Genomic DNA, 18,437 nt, shown 5'->3' on the forward strand with positions numbered 1-18,437 from the left:
CTCCAATTTAAACAACTCCTTTGCTACCTCAAAGTGAAATTACTTTGTAGTATACTACTTTTGTCGTACCAATCCGTACTATTTAAATTTGTCCAACTAGGATTACAAAGGAGAAAAAACGATGAAGATCCAAACAACTTGAAAAATGTAACATTTGTCGATTTGTGTTAGTTTGCTAGCTTGTGGTTGTAAGAGAATAAGGGTTTTATATGAAGTTGTATAGATAAACACATCATAACAAAACAAAAAAAATATGAAGAAAGTGACAAAAACAGAGTGAAGAAGCATAGTATGTCAATATCCATGACTTCACATTGCCAAGGAAGATGAATAAATATAATTAATGCATGTATGTACAATTCATGTACATGTACTAATGATTTCACCAACTTCTTATTTACTTCTTTTGATGTGAATACTACTTGGACTTTTTGTGTGCAAATTATTGCCCCATGCTTGTGCAATACTTATTACACTTCTACTACTATTCTAATTGTTTAAGTCCATTTGTATACATGAATGTGTAATTAAGTTCTAATAGGTATGTATACGTTCTGAAAAAAGAGTTCGTACAAAGTACAAACATGTTCTAAACTAATTGTGGTATTTCATCTCCACTTTAAACAACTACTTGTATAATTTAATTTTATCTCGCTACAAGAGTTGCCAATATGTTTACAGCCTATTGCACACGGCGACGAGCACGAACTCAATATATAAATTACTTTATTAATCATATCATCATAATTAAACTCAAACAAAGGAGAGGAAAAACCTTCTACATTCTTATTTGATTAGATTTCTAGTTATACACTTCGTAAGTCCATATGTTTTATTTTCAAGATTAAGATTTTATTACATAACACTAACAAGTGTTTGTTTCAGTAAACCATATTCGACAGGCACTTTAAAGTCATACTATAATAATTAATATTTAACTAAGAGTTAAAGTAGGGTAATAGTACACTGTATAAATCATCTATAATTTTCGCAAAAAATATATCATTTGCTACAAGTACAATTTATGTCTTTTTCTCAAGTGCATCACTTTTTTTTTCAAGTGCCTCACAACATAAAAAATGTTGTTTGTACAAAAAAGACTACGCATAACAACAATTGCCAAAATACCAAGTGCCCAAGTTCCAAGCCCATCTCACATTGGATAATCATTTTCATAATTAAATTAAGTACTAAAAATGATTATGAAACTCGAAAAATTAAACAAATCATTGTCAATTAGCACGTAGTTGACCCATGTATAAAATTCCAAGAACTCATATTTGACTAAAGTGGACCCCCAAAAATACAGGAGTCAGGACTCAGGACATTCTTCTTCTTCTTAAAATTATTGTAATAAAAATATTTATGAAAAACACTCTCACAATTGACAGTCTCATGCTTAGAAACCCAGAAATTAATTTAACTTTTATTAATAATTTTAGAATATATTTTCATTATCCAACATCTTATTTGCTCTAATATATACCTAAGTTTGATTTGTTAGCTATTTTAGAGATTTCTTTTTGCTAAATTGTGATTTCATACCATATATTATACATGTATAATAAAGGTGTAATATGAAAAGAGGCAATTTGGTTGGTGGGTCTGTGGATTATAGGCCAATTCTAGCATTTCGGAGGCTTTATATACTGCAGAAGATTAAAATGTTTTCTGGGTCTAACAATTTTTTGCTTTTTCTCAATCAACAGCAGGTATACTTTTCTCTTTTCTTTTTTCTTTTTTATTCCTATGATTATGACTTTGATTCCTACTTTTTACAGTTCACTGTTTGCTTTAATGTAGCGTTTTATTGTTGTTTAGTACTGTATTTAGGGGCTTTTTCCTGCTAATTGATATCTTAATTATGTGATTTTACTGTGATTAATGAGTGCTAATTGAGTTTTTGATGCTGGGTTTTTAGTTTAAGGGACTTTTTGTTGGTGATTGAAGCTTAATTCTGCTTTCATTGTGATTAATTTGTGCTAATTGAGTTTTCAGTTTGGTGGGTTTTTATTTTATTCATTTTTTATTTATTATTGTATTTTTATTAATTTAATAATTGGAGGAGAACTTGGGTTTCTAGGGTTTGGATTTGATTGATTTCTGATTAATTTGAAGCTTGTTTGAATGTGCTCAATTTTCAAGGTTTATGATATAAGATTAAGATTTTTGGAATTAAAAATGTAATGTAAAGAATTTTTGTTCATTTCTTGGAAAATGTGGAAATTTGCAGTTTTGTAATTTTCTCCAGATTTTTTATTGTTTATGATGGCTGAAATTTTAACATCTATGTATAAGTTTGCCTTTCTGTTATGAGGTTAGTAAAATCTCAATGTAGATGGTCAAAGTTTGCAGAAATTCTTTATGTTCTGTATATTTATAGGAGAGGTAACTTATCAGCATCATTAAATATTTTCATCTGACATCTTTTGTGTATTCGGGGTGGAAAAGAAATATTTGTGTGTAATATGAAAGCCAAACCTTCGAGGAAGAGTCGGAGTAACGGTGGTAAAGGCGGATTGAAGAAGATGATGAAGTGCATTTTCTTAGGGAAGCAAGTTAGGGAAGATGAAGCAGCTGAATCATCAGATTCTTCCTTAGCTACCAGGGATTATTCAGCCAGTGGTGGTTTTTCAGGTCAAGCTGGGGAGGTTGTCCCAAAGACGAACATGAGCACTATTGAAGAAGCTGAATTATCTCTTCGTGCAAGTGGTTACTTGAACTATGAGGTAGTTTATCAATGCTCTTCTAAGTATCAAATCATTTATTTGTAATTATTTTGGGGGAATGATGGAATCTAAGAGGTTTTAATTGATAGATTATACCTAATTCAGCTTATGCATTGCTAAACTGTATTTGATACATTATCCGTTTTTGTTCAGTTAAGCTAATTATTTAAGTTCAAGTTTTCTAAATTTTGATATGGTTTCTCTGTTTCCTGATTTGCTAAAAACTCACTCTTTAAAGTTAGATTATGATTATGGTATGATTAATTAGTTATTATATCACTCTTCTTTTTTACTGGAGTCATTTGACCTGATGGTGTTGTAGCCTGTATGGTTTCATCTAAACTTATTATGCATGCAACTGTGAATAAGAAGGTCAGAGTCTATTGAATTAGGTTTTAATTGATGATTTATTTAATTATTTCGTAATTATTTTGGGAGAATGATGGAATCTAAGAGGTTTTAATTGATAGATTATACCTGATTCAGCTTATGCATTGCTAAACTGTATTTGATACATTATCCGTTTTTGTTCAGTTAAGCTAATTATTTAAGTTCAAGTTTTCTAGATTTTGATATGGTTTCTCTGTTTCCTGATTTGCTAAAAACTCACTCTTTAAAGTTAGATTATGATTATGGTATGATTAATTAGTTATTATATCACTCTTCTTTTTTACTGGAGTCATTTGACCTGATGGTGTTGTAGTCTGTATGGTTTCATCTAAACTTATTATGCATGCAACTGTGAATAAGAAGGTCAGAGTCTCTAATTTCTATATGAAACTAATCTTGCATATGTGGATAATTCTACACAAGTGATATAGCATTGTAGTTCTTAAAGAGAAAGATCAAGGAAGAAGGTAGACCTTTATAACCACGTAAAAGGTCAAATTGTATCTTTCGAAGAACTTTTAATATCACTTATTGTTTGATGAATAATAATTAGGCTGGCTGTCCAAACATATGTAATCTCAGCTTTTATAACACAAAAGACCGTTTTTTGGAATGCTAATTAAGTATGAAACTTCTCAACCTGAATCTAAGCTAGAAATGTTCATAAAGAGTAAGAATAAATTGGTTGAAGAAGCAGTACGTTCTTGAAATGAGTCCAATTAATTTGCTGTTTTTAGTCCTTGGAATATCTTTATTCTTGCATTACGTGTTGAGGCTTACAAGTAAAAATTCAACCCATTGGTAACTTGACTCCTGCTCCTCTCCTTGCCCCTCGCTCTAGGAGTAATAAAAGTAAATATAGTTAATTGCTTACAATGTGGCCGTAGCCTATTGCTATAAAGGGAGTCCTTTTCTGCCCGTTCTTTCAAACTTCAGCTTACTTTAATGTAAAGAGTTTAGCTTACTTTGCTGTAAGTTATCTTCAAAATTATAGAAAATCCCCTTGTTTCGTGGTTGGCTACTGAGCTCTTGCGTAAAGTTTCATGTCATACGAGTTCTTTCACATGTCAGAATGCAGCACTTCGCAATTTATGACAGAATTGTGTGCTCTTGCCAGTGCTGAAAGTACCTATGGTTAAAGTCTTAGGAACACTTTATCTAATATGCAGATGACTGTTTGGCATGCTTATGTTGAAAATATGTAATTTACTAGTTTAGGTATTTCATTTCTAGAGTGTTATCTGTGATCGTTAGATTGGGTGGGAAGTTCTGTTAATGCTCCGATGCTTGTATAATTGTTGCTACTTGAATGATTTTTTTAAGTTTGGTTGAAATAGAATTTAGATAAATTATGCATAATGATACTAATGAATCAGCCTTGATAAATAGGGACTCTCGAGATAATTAGGGACTGAAATTCAGTTTAGTGCTATATAGTTAACTTTGGCTGCAGCAGTAATGAATCTAAAAGATTCTACATCAATCAGAGAATCTTAATTTGATGACAGTCTTGGAGATCTTTGAGAGGGTCTGTAAGTGAGTTAAAAAAAAAAAAAAAAAAGAAAAAAAAAAGAAGCCATTTAAAGATTGTAAAGCCGTATGAACAAGATGTATATGTAGCTATTGGAAACAAGAGATTACATTTTTAGATACATTGCTTTTTCGATGTAAGCTTAGAGTGAGAAATGCCATAAAAGCCATTTGTTAGAATGTATTGGAGGTAGGATGCTCTTGTTATTGGAAAAAAAAGGTAAAGGCTACATAATCACCATTTATTCTTGGATATCCTAATCTTTCTGTTCCCCTACTCCTAAGCTCCTCGTGATGGCATATCGGGTTGCTTATATGGTGTTTCCCATGCACCCAACTGCAGCCAAATCCAGTTGCTAGGATATTTTTTTTCACTTCTTCTCTCCATTTCTTTTTGCGGAGGGAAAGCAGATTAATTGACAACCATAATGCTTCTTTTTTTAGAGCATAAGTCTTGAATAGTGAAAATCAAGAAACATTAAAGTCAATGGTTTCCGTTTTGAAGGACTAATAAATCTGAATTATTCTAATCATCGAGTCTTTATTGTTGATTAAATACTGTGAAGCAGGAACTATCAATTGACCCACATCTGGGTGAAAATAGTGAATTGTTGCAACTTGTGACCATGGTGTTGTAGTTTTTCCATGAGAACAAGTCTTATAAATGATGGATGGTGAGACTTCATTTTTTATGCAATATGAACAATGGGGTGATGCTTAGTGGTATATAATCGGACTAACATGGGGTGATTCTTAGCGAGTTAGTGGTATATGGGTGGACTTGGGCTATCTTATTGCACACACCCATCATATGTTAAAGTTACCTGAACCGTTTTTCCTCTATGCCCCTCCTTGCGCAATGGCACAAAAGCAGCAGTCCTCCATCTGGAGTTATTACGACAATAACACTTTGACTTATGGTATAATCATATTTTTCCGAAAAAGCTTTCAAGGAAGTGTGTATTAATAGAAAGAAATCCTCATTGTATTAATAGAAGAAATTTCCATATATCGACCGAGTTCTGGTTGGGTTGCTGTAGCGACCAACTTGAGACCTGGTTGGTACTTGTTGGTTGCAGAATTAGATCACTTTCCTTCCTTCCCACATTTTTTTTTTTCGAAATAGTTCTATTCATTTCTATTAAAAAAAGAAAGAGAGTAAACTAAATCTTGGAAGGAAGGAAAGAAAATCATCTTTATGCACACCATCTCAAGATTGGAGCTGAATTACAGAGTTTTTTTTTGTAAAAAAAATCAGAAATTTTCTACTATCTTTAAATACCTCATTGAAATACTAATTTTCTACATTGGGCTTTTATTAAACTTGGAAAACAAAATTGCTGCAAGGTCTCATGAGTGCTGCTACAATGTACAGGAAGCCAGAGCTTTGTTAGGAAGGCTTGAGTACCAGAAGGGAAACATAGCAGCAGCACTTCGCGTTTTTGAAGGTATTGACATTGATGCAGTTATGCCTAATATCAAAGTTTCATTAGCCGGGAGATGTGATCTGCAAAAACGGGATTCACAGAGTGATGTAGTGCTGCCCATGTCAATGCATGCTGTTAGTATCCTTATTGAAGCAATTTTTCTCAAAGCAAAGTCATTGCAGGCCCTTGAAAGGTTTGAAGGTACTTTTAATTTATTTTCTTCTTATTTCTCATACTTACGTTTATGATCTTGGACTACACATGCTAGTTTGTTGTGATCAACATGTTCATAATTCATATGTAAGAAATCTGTCTTGGCACTCTGTTGGCCTTTTTCTTGCTTGGTTGTTGTAGGGAAGTCTCATGTCTTATGGAGTTTTTGATTGATGGGTTGGGGATGGTACATTAGGTTCGAAGTGATTGTGGAAAGTTTGAATTTTTTTTATGGTCTGGTATCTATTGGATTTTTTACCTTGTTGGCGTCTAGATGTAACATTGCTGAGAAAAGAGGGACTTAGGACAGAAATGTTAAGGATACAATTTAAGCAACTCAATGGTAAAGCATGAGGGTAAGGTGGAACCTTGGATGCATCCTAAATTTTAGAGGTTGATTATGGACGTGAACAATAAGATTTATGTTCATATGATAGGCAGTACATTAGGAAAGAGGATATGCTTGTTATGAGGTCTAGTGTGTTATTTTCTCCTGAAATCCACTTATAAGAACTTATCTGAATACATTGTAGTTGTGAAATGTGCTTGGGTAGCCTTTATTGGAAGTTTGGAACGTATGCGAACTTTTTGAAACTTATCAGCCCTTTTTTGCAATTGTTTTTCCTAAAATAAGTTTATTAGGTTGAACAGGTTTTTTGATGGATAATTACCTTAAATGTTCCACTGCTCTCATATGGGTATGCAGGTATGCTTCAGTAATGATTTGAATTGATCTGGATCAGGATTCAGGATGCTGGATATGACGAATAGTTCTTTGCACCTAAATTAGGATCTATAGAATTTACATTGCATACATTTTGGGTTAAGTTAGTCCATATAAATACTCAATTGCCATATTATTTGATTAAACTATCCTAAACATCTCACTTAGAGTATGCACAACCATTAACCTAAAAAAATTGTTCATGGCTCTCTTTATACCCCTTTCTCAATCCTCCACATCATTCTTGCCGTGGCAAATTTTTTTCCCACCTAAATTCACCCTTATTTGTGACATAGATTTTTTGTCATCACTGTCCTTCCTACTCTTTCCCAATTAGACAATTACCCTCATTCCATTTTCACTCAAATTCTTAACATATTTTTCCCAAATATACCGATATGGGTATTTATTTGAAGCCTCAAAAATTTATGACTATTGGTAATTTTTTTCTTTATTTATTTGTTTTTGGACAAAAAAAACCCCTAAAATAATAGTGTAATGGGCTAATATCTAATGCTATGTGCCGTGCTTGGGTTGGTTGATGACAATCCCACATACACATGACCCTAGGCATGAGTTATTTCATACAAATCATATTTTTGACTCTGTCATGCCATACAAAATATCTTTTCATGGATGAGATCCATGAACTTGTGTTTTTTCGTAATCTCATGTCATGAACTACTAATAGTCCATGAATAACAATGCTCTTAAGAAACTCAAAGAAAGAAAAGATCAAGTAGCATGAATCAAATGTTGTGAAGTTAAAAAACTTGAGTATATCCATGGTCAAATTGACTGTTGTGCGACAGCGGAAGCAAAGGTCGAAAACAAACAAGAAAACAATAAAGAAATTCAATGCAAACAATAAGAACAACACCAAGAATTTACGTGGTTCACTATCGATGTGATAGCTACGTCCACGGGCACCGAGATCGAATGATTTCACTATAAACTGCAAAGATTACAAAGATGATTCTTGTATTTCTCAAGAACGGCTCTCACTCTCTCTCTCTTAACCCTTATACTAATATTAGGGAGGTTTTATATTAATCCCTAAAATAAAAGATACTTGGGCAAAAAGATAACATAAAAGATAACTTTAAATCGTAAAATCCGCGTCTCCGCATTTTTCCTTCTCCGCCCGGTCAGACCGGGCAAGGTCTGCCCGATCGGGCGCGAGAAGAAAACTCCATACGAATGCTTCAACGTATCCAACCCCCACCGCCCGGTCAGACCGGGCAATGTCCGCCCGATCGGGCGGACAAAGCTACGAAGTACGAGTCACCTAATACTTATCAACAATCTCCACCTTGACGAGAACTCGTAGTCAGCAAACGACCCCATCAAGACATAGTGGAAAAACATCTCAAGCCAAACCCGATGCAAGACTCATGCATAAGCCATACATCCCGATAAGTCTTCAACCAAGACCCATCACATACTCGTCTCCAAGTATAACAACTCATAATGCTCCACCTGCATCACAAGCCCCGGGCAAGCTCCACCTTAAGGCCAACACACCTACACCAGGAGCTCCCCAACTTCGCCCCTCAGGGCCTACTACATCACGTAGTAATCAATATTTAGCAAGTCTAAGCAATGTTTAAACTTGCTAAACGGAACAGGCTTAGTGAAGAAATCAGCCGGGTTGTCAGCAGTCCCAATCTTCTTCACCTTAATCCTCTTGTCAGTACGCAAGAAATGATACCTGACATCAATGTGCTTCGTCCGATCATGGTGTACTTGATCTTTAGCTAAGCAAATCGCACTTAGACTATCACAATACACTGTAGCAAAATCCTGTGCAATACCCAGTTCACCTACTAGGCCTTTGAGCCAAATAGACTCCTTAGCTGCAGAAGTTAAAGCCATATACTCAGCTTCAGTAGTTGACAACGTAACTGATGACTGCAATGTAGACTTCCAACTAACCACAGAACCACCCAAAGTGAACACATAACCAGTCACAGACCTCCTGGTATCCACATCAGCTGCATAATCAGAATCACTGTACCCAGTGACCAAGCATTCCCTACCATTCCCGTACACAAGACCAATATCAGTTGTCCCTCTCAGGTAGCGAAAAATCCTTTTCACCCCTTGCCAGTGTTCCCTCCCAGGTCGAGCCATAAACCTGCTTACAACACTAACAGCATGCGCAATATCCGGCCTAGTACAGACCATAGCATACATCAAACAACCAACCGCGTTTGCATATGGAACTCTAGACATATAAGACAACTCCTCCTCTGATTGAGGTGACATAGACAAAGACAACTTACAACTAACAGTAGTTGGCGTACTTATAGGCTTCGATTTTTCCATCCCAAAACGAGACAAAATCTTTTCAATGTAGCTTTTCTGAGTCAAGAAAAGCTTACCTCTAGCCCGATCCCTGTAGATCTCCATACCCAAAATCTTCCTAGCTGCACCCAAGTCTTTCATGTCAAACTCCGAGTTAAGCATCTCCTTTAATCTAGCAATATCAGATTTATTCTTTGTGGCAACCAACATGTCATCAACATATAACAAAAGATAAATCATGGAACCATTATCCAGCTTACTATGATACACACAGCAATCATATGAATTCCTGTCAAAACCTTGTGAAACCATAAAAGAATCAAACCTTTTGTACCACTGTCGGGGGGATTGCTTAAGTCCATACAATGACTTTAGCAATCTGCAGGCATAGTGTTCCTTTCCAGGAACTTCGAATCCTTCGGGCTGCTTCATCAGAATCTCCTCCTCCAAATCGCCATGAAGGAAAGCCGTTTTAACATCCAACTGCTCCAGCTCAAGATCAAAATGTGCTACAATTGACAATAACACACGGATAGAAGTATGTCGAACCACAGGTGAGAATATCTCAACAAAATCAACCCCTTCTACCTGACTGAACCCCTTAGCAACTAGCCTAGCCTTAAAACGTATTTGCTCAGTTTCCGACAACCCTTCTTTCTTCTTGTAAATCCATTTACAACCCACAAGCTTCCTCCCTTCCGGTACCTTTACCAGTTCCCACACTCTGTTCTTGTAAAGAGACTGCATCTCTTCACCCATTGCGGCAAGCCATTGCGCAGACTCACTACAACTAATTGCTTGTTTATATGTGGCAGGTTCAAATGACTCTACATCATCAGCTACACTCAATGCATAACCTGTCATCGCATCAACACAGCAATTTCTTCCCTCCATCTCTTCAATCAATCTAACAGGCTTCTTGATAACTCGTTTAGGCATCTCAAGAATGGTGTCAGGTTGACTAGATGACCCCTGATTAGATTGCTCCACCTCATCCCCAGAGTTAGAATGAGTAGGAGTAATCTCAGGTTCAGGAGTACCCGGCACTGGAACATCAGCATCATCATCAATATATTGTACCCGAGGTAAATCAGCAATGGTAGACTGATGTACCTCAAGTACCCCATCTGTCTGTAATAAATTGTCTCCTTCCCTTCTCAAATCTGAAATCTCTGCATTTTTAATTGAATACATGGTGTTTTCATCGAAAGTAACATCCCTACTAAGAATGACCCGACCCTCCGAAGGTGAAAAAATTCTAAACCCCTTCACACCATCCCCGTACCCAACAAAACACCCCTTCTTGGCTCGTGGATCCAGCTTACCCTCAATAACATGATAATAAGCAACACAACCAAAAATCTTCAAATTCGAAAAATTAGGCAACTTACCACTCCAGATCTCAAACGGAATTTTGGAATCAATTCCAGAATGAGGACCCCTATTAATGACATAACAAGCTGTTAACACAGCTTCACTCCAGTACCTCCTCCCAAGCCCTGCATTAGAGAGCATGCATCGAACTCTCTCTAGCAGTGTCTGATTAACCCGTTCTGCTACACCGTTCTGCTGTGGTGTCTTCCTGACAGTATGATGCCGACCTATACCCTCATCTGCACAAAACTGATTAAACTCGTCTTTGCAAAACTCTAGCCCATTGTCCGTTCGTAGCTTCTTGATCTTCCTTCCTTGTCGATTTTCCACCAAAGCTTTCCATTGCTTGAAAACTTTGAAGGCCTCATCCTTTGACTTAAGCAACCTAAGCCATGTGTATCGGGACTTGTCATCAACAAATGACACAAAATAGTGGTAACCTCCCATACCTTCAACTCTAGATGGACCCCAGCAATCTGAATGGATGTAATCGAGCACTGCATCAGTAATGTGAGCACCCTTGCTGAACTTTGACCTGTGTTTCTTACCAAACACACAATGCTCACAAAATTCAAGGTTGGCAACCTTGACCCCGGATAGAAGACCCCTCTTGGACAATAGCTGCATCCCCTTCTCCCCCATATGACCAAGCCTCATGTGCCAAATCTTAGTCATCTCCTGGTGAGATACAGATGCGCAAACCGCAGAACTAGGCAGTGTAACACCCTCAAAAACATAGAGGGTGTTCCTTTTGATACCCTTAAGTACCAACTCAGAACCTCTGAAAATACACAACTCCCCATCTGAAAACACACCATTGTACCCCAAGTCATCCAGGGTACCCAATGAAATCAGATTCTTTCCTAAAGCAGGAACATGCCGTACATTAGTCAAAGTTAACCTCCGCCCATCAACAGTCCTCAACCTCATGGAACCAATACCTGTGACCTTACATGGAGCATTGTTACCGACTATAACCATACCCCCATTGCGAGGTTCATATGTATCAAACCAATCTCGACGTGGACACATATGGAACGAACACCCCGAATCTAGAACCCAGTTATCAGATAAATCATCAGACCTAGCAGAACTGACTAATGCTAAATCTTCCTCTGAATTATAGCTCTCATTCGGTTTCTCTTCAACTACAGCAGCCTGGGACTTGTTTTTCCTCACCGGACAATTATTCCTAAAGTGACCCGGTTCTTTACAGTAATAACATGTTTTAGTAGTAGTTTTACTAGATCCATCCTTGCCGTTTCCAGCACCCGACCCAGCATTGTTCCCCTTGTTAAACCCCTTATTCTTTTTAGACTTTCCGGACTTAACAAACAACCCACTACCATTATCCCCATTATCACTCGTAGCTTTCATTCTGAGTTCCCTAGTATGAAGTGCTGCCTTCACTTCTTCTAAGGTTATAGAATCCTTACCAACAACAAAAGACTCTACAAAATTCTCAAAGCTAGACGGTAGAGATACAAGTAAAATCAACGCAGCATCCTCATCATCAATTTTAACATCTAAATTACGTAAATCAAGCAAAATAGAGTTAAGTTTTTCTAGATGTTCCCGTAAGGAAGTACCTGACTGCATCCGGAGGCTAAACAACCGCTGTTTCAGTAATAATTTGTTGGTCAACGACTTAGTCATATACAATGACTCCAGCTTCAGCCACAATCCAGCCGCCGTTTCCTGATCAGCCACCTCCGTGATGATTTGATCATCAAGACTAAGTAATATGGTAGAGTGTGCCTTCTCTTCCATAACTTCTAACTGCGGGTCAGTCGGTCCATCTTCTGACTCCGAAGTAGTACTCTTTGGAGCCAACGGACGCCATATCTGCTGTTGTTTTAACAGAGCCTTCATCTTAATTTGCCATAGCCCGAAACTATTTTTCCCGGTAAACTTCTCAATTCTTATTGTTGAATCTCCTGCCATTGTTATCTTCAAGAAACTCTCCAAGGATTGAACCTGAGCTCTTGATACCAATTGTTGTGCGACAGCGGAAGCAAAGGTCGAAAACAAACAAGAAAACAATAAAGAAATTCAATGCAAACAATAAGAACAACACCAAGAATTTACGTGGTTCACTATCGATGTGATAGCTACGTCCACGGGCACCGAGATCGAATGATTTCACTATAAACTGCAAAGATTACAAAGATGATTCTTGTATTTCTCAAGAACGGCTCTCACTCTCTCTCTCTTAACCCTTATACTAATATTAGGGAGGTTTTATATTAATCCCTAAAATAAAAGATACTTGGGCAAAAAGATAACATAAAAGATAACTTTAAATCGTAAAATCCGCGTCTCCGCATTTTTCCTTCTCCGCCCGGTCAGACCGGGCAAGGTCTGCCCGATCGGGCGCGAGAAGAAAACTCCATACGAATGCTTCAACGTATCCAACCCCCACCGCCCGGTCAGACCGGGCAATGTCCGCCCGATCGGGCGGACAAAGCTACGAAGTACGAGTCACCTAATACTTATCAACATTGACCATAGTCCTAACAATGTAAAACTTGGAGCAAGAGATCAGACTTATCCTCCATCCCATTTTTAAGCTAACATCTACCTTTTGCACGGAGATTAAGGAGAGTGAAAAAGTAGAGAAAAATAAGTAAGTGGGTGTGAGACCCAGCTTTAACATTGGAAAAAGAGTAGAGTAAAAGATTTGTTAAGACCAGATGTTAAATTAATTTTGGGACGTTATAAAATGGGAAATTTCATCTTAAATCAAGATGAAGGGAGTATATGCCAATAGAACATAATTGGCTCAGGATTATCCCCAATGTATCCATTTTACAGACTTACTGTAGCTCTTGTATTCTAACGAATTTGACTGCCTTTTACTCTGCTGATTTCCACCACAACATGCGCATCAGAATCAGTGTGAAGCTCTTTCACATTGCTCAGAGTTTGTTTCTCAGTATGATCATGTGGTTAAGACTTCAGCTAAGCATGAGATAACTTCACTAGGTCCTACATGCATGATTCTGATAGATTCAAAGTAGCAATATGTGAGTGTGCTTGTTCTTTGAGTAGCATAGTATTATAAACCTGTGAGGCTTCCCCCGTGGCATAATTTAATAGTCAATTGCTCATGATTGTAGAATTATTTCAAAGGCTAATTTTGTAATCTGCATCTTTCTGCAGAAGCTGCTCAATCATGCCAGGTGATTGTGGAAACTGTAGAGTCTGCGATACCAGAGGGTTTGAACGGACGGTTTTCCACCCACTGTAAAATGCAAGAGACCTTGGATAGTACAGTGGAGTTGCAACCTGAGTTGTGGAAACTTGCTTTGTCCCCCAATAAAGCAATTTCATCATACCGTCATGCATTACTCTATAATTGGAATCTTGACATGGGAACTCAAGCAAGGATTGAAAAAGAATTTGCAATTTTTCTATTGTACAGTGGTACTGATGCAAGCCCCCCAACGCTTTGTTTCCAAGTGGAAGGGGCATATGTTCCTAGTGACAATATAGAAGAGGCAATTCTACTTCTTTTGCTCTTGCTGAAGAAATTTCTTCAGAGAAGGATTGACTGGGATCCATCAATCGTGGATCATCTTTCCTTTGCGCTATCTACATCTGGAGATTTAAGCATCCTAGCCCGTCAATTAGAAGAATTACCTGCTGGTGCCATTGACAGGAAGGAGAATTATAGCAGCCTTGCGCTATGTTATCATGGACTAGGAGAAGATAAGGTTAGCTTAAACCTACTGAGGAATCTTCTTAATGACCGCGAAATTCACAACTGCACGCATGAACTATTACTTGCTTCGAAAATATGTGCTAAAGATACAAATTTCTCTGAAGAAGGGATCAATTATTCTGGAAAAGCGATCAAGAGATTGGAAGGAGACTGTGAACAACTGTCCTGTAAAGCCACCTGCTTGTTAGGTGTTTTGTCATCAGCACAATCCAAATTGCTTACTTCTGACTCCAAAAGAGCACGGATGCAATCTAAAGCTCTAGACCTGTTGGGAACTGCTGAAGCAATGACGAATGAAACAGACGCAAACGTCATATATCAGCTTGCCTTAGAAAATGCTGAGCAGCGGAAGTTGGATATTGCACTCTCGTATGCAAAAAAGTTGCTGAAACTGGAGGCTAGTTCAGGTACTGCAGGATGGGTTCTTCTGGCTCGTATACTCTCTGCTCAGAAGCGCTACATTGATGCAGAAACTATAGTCAATGCTGCTTTGGAACAAACTGGGAAGTGGGAACATGCTGAATTATTGAGAACTAGAGCAAAACTCGAAATTGCTCAAGGCAAAACTAAGATTGCCATACAGACATATACTCATCTTCTTGCAGTTCTTCAAGTTCGGAAGAAAAGTAGTGGGCCTTTTGGCATCAAGAAAAAGATTATAGAGGTATGTTTCTCTGTTGTTTATTTAAATCCATTTCCTAGTGACTGTTCTCCTTTCAATTCTGGCTAACTTCAATAGTTCAAATTGATTTTCTGAATATTCATTGCAAACAATATCAGATCCCTATTCTTGGTTCGTAATATTTTTAACAAAAAATTGTTATTTTGTCAGTTGTGAATCGTCAAATTTGATAATCACTCTGAAATAAGAAATTCATAAATCATGAGGATTGTGATTAAAGAGCTATAACTTGGCCATTATTGTGCTCTTTGCCTTCATATTTTTTACAAGTATTCTAAACTGCAAAAGGATAATGATAGAGAGTATCTAATCAGCATAAGAACTTGACATTTTTGTACTGATTGTACCAAAAGAACTGCAAGTGAATGTACTTGATGTGTTCTTTGTTAAGCTTCCTTGTTTTGTTTTGACACCATTTTTTTTTTTTTTTTTTTTTTGACAAGACACCATAATTAAATTTTAGCATATAAGATAAACCATTTATTTGAATATCTTCATAGAGTGTCTGCTCTGGTAAGGTACCTAGTGGGATGACTATACATGGCAAATTATGATGACAGAGGAAGGAGGAAGATAAAATCTTGGAGATGGAGACATGGCATGACCTGGCCAACGTGTACACAAGCCTATCACAATGGCGAGATGCTGAGATCTGCCTCTCAAAATCAGAGGCACTATGTCCTCATTCTGCTTCTAGATGTCATTCCAGAGGTAAATGATGTTATATTCAAGTCCATCACATCTCTTGCAGGCCCACTTTGATAGTTTTGATAGAACATGAGGAATTGATATCTAGTTTTTGCAGCCATTTTTACCATTCCTTTGATGTAGCTCCTCCCCAGCCCCTCTCTTCTGTATGTTCATATCCATGCTGGTTGGACTGATTGGAGACAAAAACCTTGTCTTTTTCCATTGGATGCTTGGCAGATAATGAAAATATGACCTTTTACATGCTTACTTTAGATACCCTTTCCATAATCCATAATCCCTTGTTATCTGCTTGGTAGACTAAGCAAGTGAGCAACTAGCATTGAGTGGCATGTGAGTAGTGGCATTCATAAATCTATAGCACTAGGAGCCATTAGCTATAGATTTAGGTTTTTTGTGTCTGAACTGTAAGGACCAATGTCGTACAAGTCTAATCATCTAGTAAGGATTGCAGTTGGTTGTTGCAAGTTAGGGTCCAGGCTCGAAAATTGCCCCCCTCATCTCATCCACAATTTCTTCACATGTATTGTGTACCAGTACCATTAAGCACAGCTAGAGAAGTTTATTCTCCTTCCCCCTCATATGCTAGTGCTTCTAATTGGTTCTCCATAACAGCTGGAATAGATGGGCCAGGTCCAAAGCCATTAGTAGTGATTGTGGCTGTTCAACATGTAGTTGTTCAAAAATTATTTCTCTGTACTTACCTGTCGTTGACTCCACAATGAGATTTGTGATTGATTTTGTCATCAGTACTAATGCTTGTGTGTATAATGTATTGTGCACAAGGTTTACTTTACCTAGCGAAGGGACTCGAAAAAGAAGCTCAGAAGTCTTTTTGGGATGCGCTGGACCAGGATCCCAACCATGTTCCTAGCTTGATTTCCATGGCTCAAATTCTTGTGCAATTCGGAGATCAAACCCTGCCAATTGCCATAACCTTTATCAGGCAAGCAATTCGTCTTGACAGGACTAATCATACAGCCTGGCACATTCTTGGGTTGCTACATCGATCCGAACCTGAAGGTGCAGCAACAACTGAAGCTCTTGAATGTTTTGAGGCTGCTGCTCTTCTTCAAGAAACTGCTCCTGTTGAACCGTTCAGTTAGGTGTTTCCCTGTTGTACAGGTCTTATTGTTATAGAAAATTTTCTGCTGGAAACTCACTGGCTCTCGGGCCAGGAAGGTTTTCTAACATAGGGAATCATAGATGGATAGACCACAGTTTTAAGTCAATTTATCATAAACCACAGTTTTGAATAGCAATTGCCCCTAGTATCTTGCTGCTTGATTTTGCAATCTAGTTCTTTGCTTTTCATGGATAAGAACTAGGTTGCAAACTTGCAAGTACTTTAAATATGCATCGTATTTTGATTCATATGCATAGCCTAGGATATCTATCGGCTGGCTTTAGTGCAATCATATCATTATTATTTGGTAATGAGATCTTGAATTTGAATAGAAGTTTCAGAAAATTTATAGGATTTTTATCTGATCCATAGTAGCGTTTAAGGCTGTCCGTGAAGCAGGTTCATCGCTTGGATGTTAAGGTAACTTTTGACCAAAATGATAGGTCCAAAAATAAAAAACTTGAAAGGCTACAATGCCTACAAAATATATATGTTGAAGTCTTGACATAAAAGGCATATTGAGAAAGTCTCTTTAAGGTGTCTCAATATGTTAAGGTGTATACAGATCAATAGATGACAATGAATCAAAAAAAAAACAAAGGTGACAAAACATGCTTTATAAAAAACCTTTAATATTGTACTTCTTCCGTTTCTATTTAGTTGACACGTTCAATTTAGGCACACATATTAAAGAGAGGAGAGAGAGAGTGATAGAGAATGATAAAGCAAGTAGGGTAACTAGTAAATGCAAATTATAAAACTTATTCAAAAAGAAAACGTGTTAACTAAAAAAAACTTCCTAAAAAGGAATGCGTGTCAACTAAAAAACACGGAGGTAATTATGAAAACCCACATATTCCATAAGGGCCATGAGAGGAATGCACCGTTGATTTGGTATGTATTGGAGGTGCGTTAGTTCTTAATAGGATAACGAGAGGTGGGCTAAAGCATGAATAAGATAGTTTTGGGTGCCAAGTAGGATTCTCAAACCCCTTTGGAAATCCAGGGAACATTTCAATGCATAACCTTACTAGGTCCAAAAATATTCTCCCGAGCCAAAATATGAAAGCTAATACCCAAAATTGGACCAATTGCGGTAGTATCCAAAAACTCAAATGATGGCAGAGGATGCATTCAAGGGTCATATAATGTTATTTGGAACCGATATGGCTACTAGTCGATCACATAAAGTCATGTGGTTCAGTTAATGAAGGGAATTAAGTATGTATTTAGTCAGTTGAATCAATAGTTTAAAGCCAAATTGGATGGTTCTAACCATTTAAATGACCTTCTAGGGTCACGTGGGGTTTGCAGGAAGCACCACAACCTCTTTTTTTTTATTTGGGTCCAGAAAAGTTGAATATTATCAAAAATTGAAGGCTATAATCTACGCTTTTGGACCAATTTTGTGATTTTTTTTTTTTTTTTCCAAAATTGAAGTGTGGGGGTGTCTCTAGAGGTCATAAAAGTTGGTTTGGAATCATAATAAGGTTACTATTGGGT

At 37.2% G+C, this 18,437-nt stretch overlaps 1 protein-coding gene across 3 annotated transcripts; it reads left to right on the forward strand.

Moving 5' to 3' along the window:
* Nucleotides 1-1,331: 1,331 nt before the first annotated feature.
* LOC110717602 (protein NPGR2-like) lies at nt 1,332-17,288 on the forward strand. Of its 3 annotated transcripts, XM_021896344.1 has the most exons (6): nt 1,342-1,712; nt 2,452-2,729; nt 6,025-6,277; nt 13,857-15,082; nt 15,661-15,811; nt 16,595-17,288. In XM_021896344.1, the coding sequence occupies exons 2-6, from the start codon at nt 2,469-2,471 to the stop codon at nt 16,912-16,914; spliced, it is 2,211 nt and encodes a 736-aa protein (XP_021752036.1). In that variant the 5' UTR covers nt 1,342-1,712; nt 2,452-2,468; the 3' UTR covers nt 16,915-17,288. The 3 variants fall into 3 exon arrangements, with proteins under 3 accessions (XP_021752037.1, XP_021752038.1, XP_021752036.1); XM_021896345.1 differs by lacking the exon at nt 16,595-17,288 and having other exon boundaries at nt 1,332-1,712; nt 15,601-15,687; XM_021896346.1 differs by lacking the exon at nt 16,595-17,288 and having other exon boundaries at nt 1,333-1,712; nt 15,619-15,706.
* The last annotated feature ends 1,149 nt before the right edge of the window (nt 17,289-18,437 follow it).

The sequence above is a fragment of the Chenopodium quinoa genome, unplaced genomic scaffold, assembly GCF_001683475.1.
Source record: "Chenopodium quinoa cultivar QQ74 unplaced genomic scaffold, ASM168347v1, whole genome shotgun sequence".
In the NCBI taxonomy this organism is placed as follows: domain Eukaryota; kingdom Viridiplantae; phylum Streptophyta; class Magnoliopsida; order Caryophyllales; family Amaranthaceae; genus Chenopodium; species Chenopodium quinoa.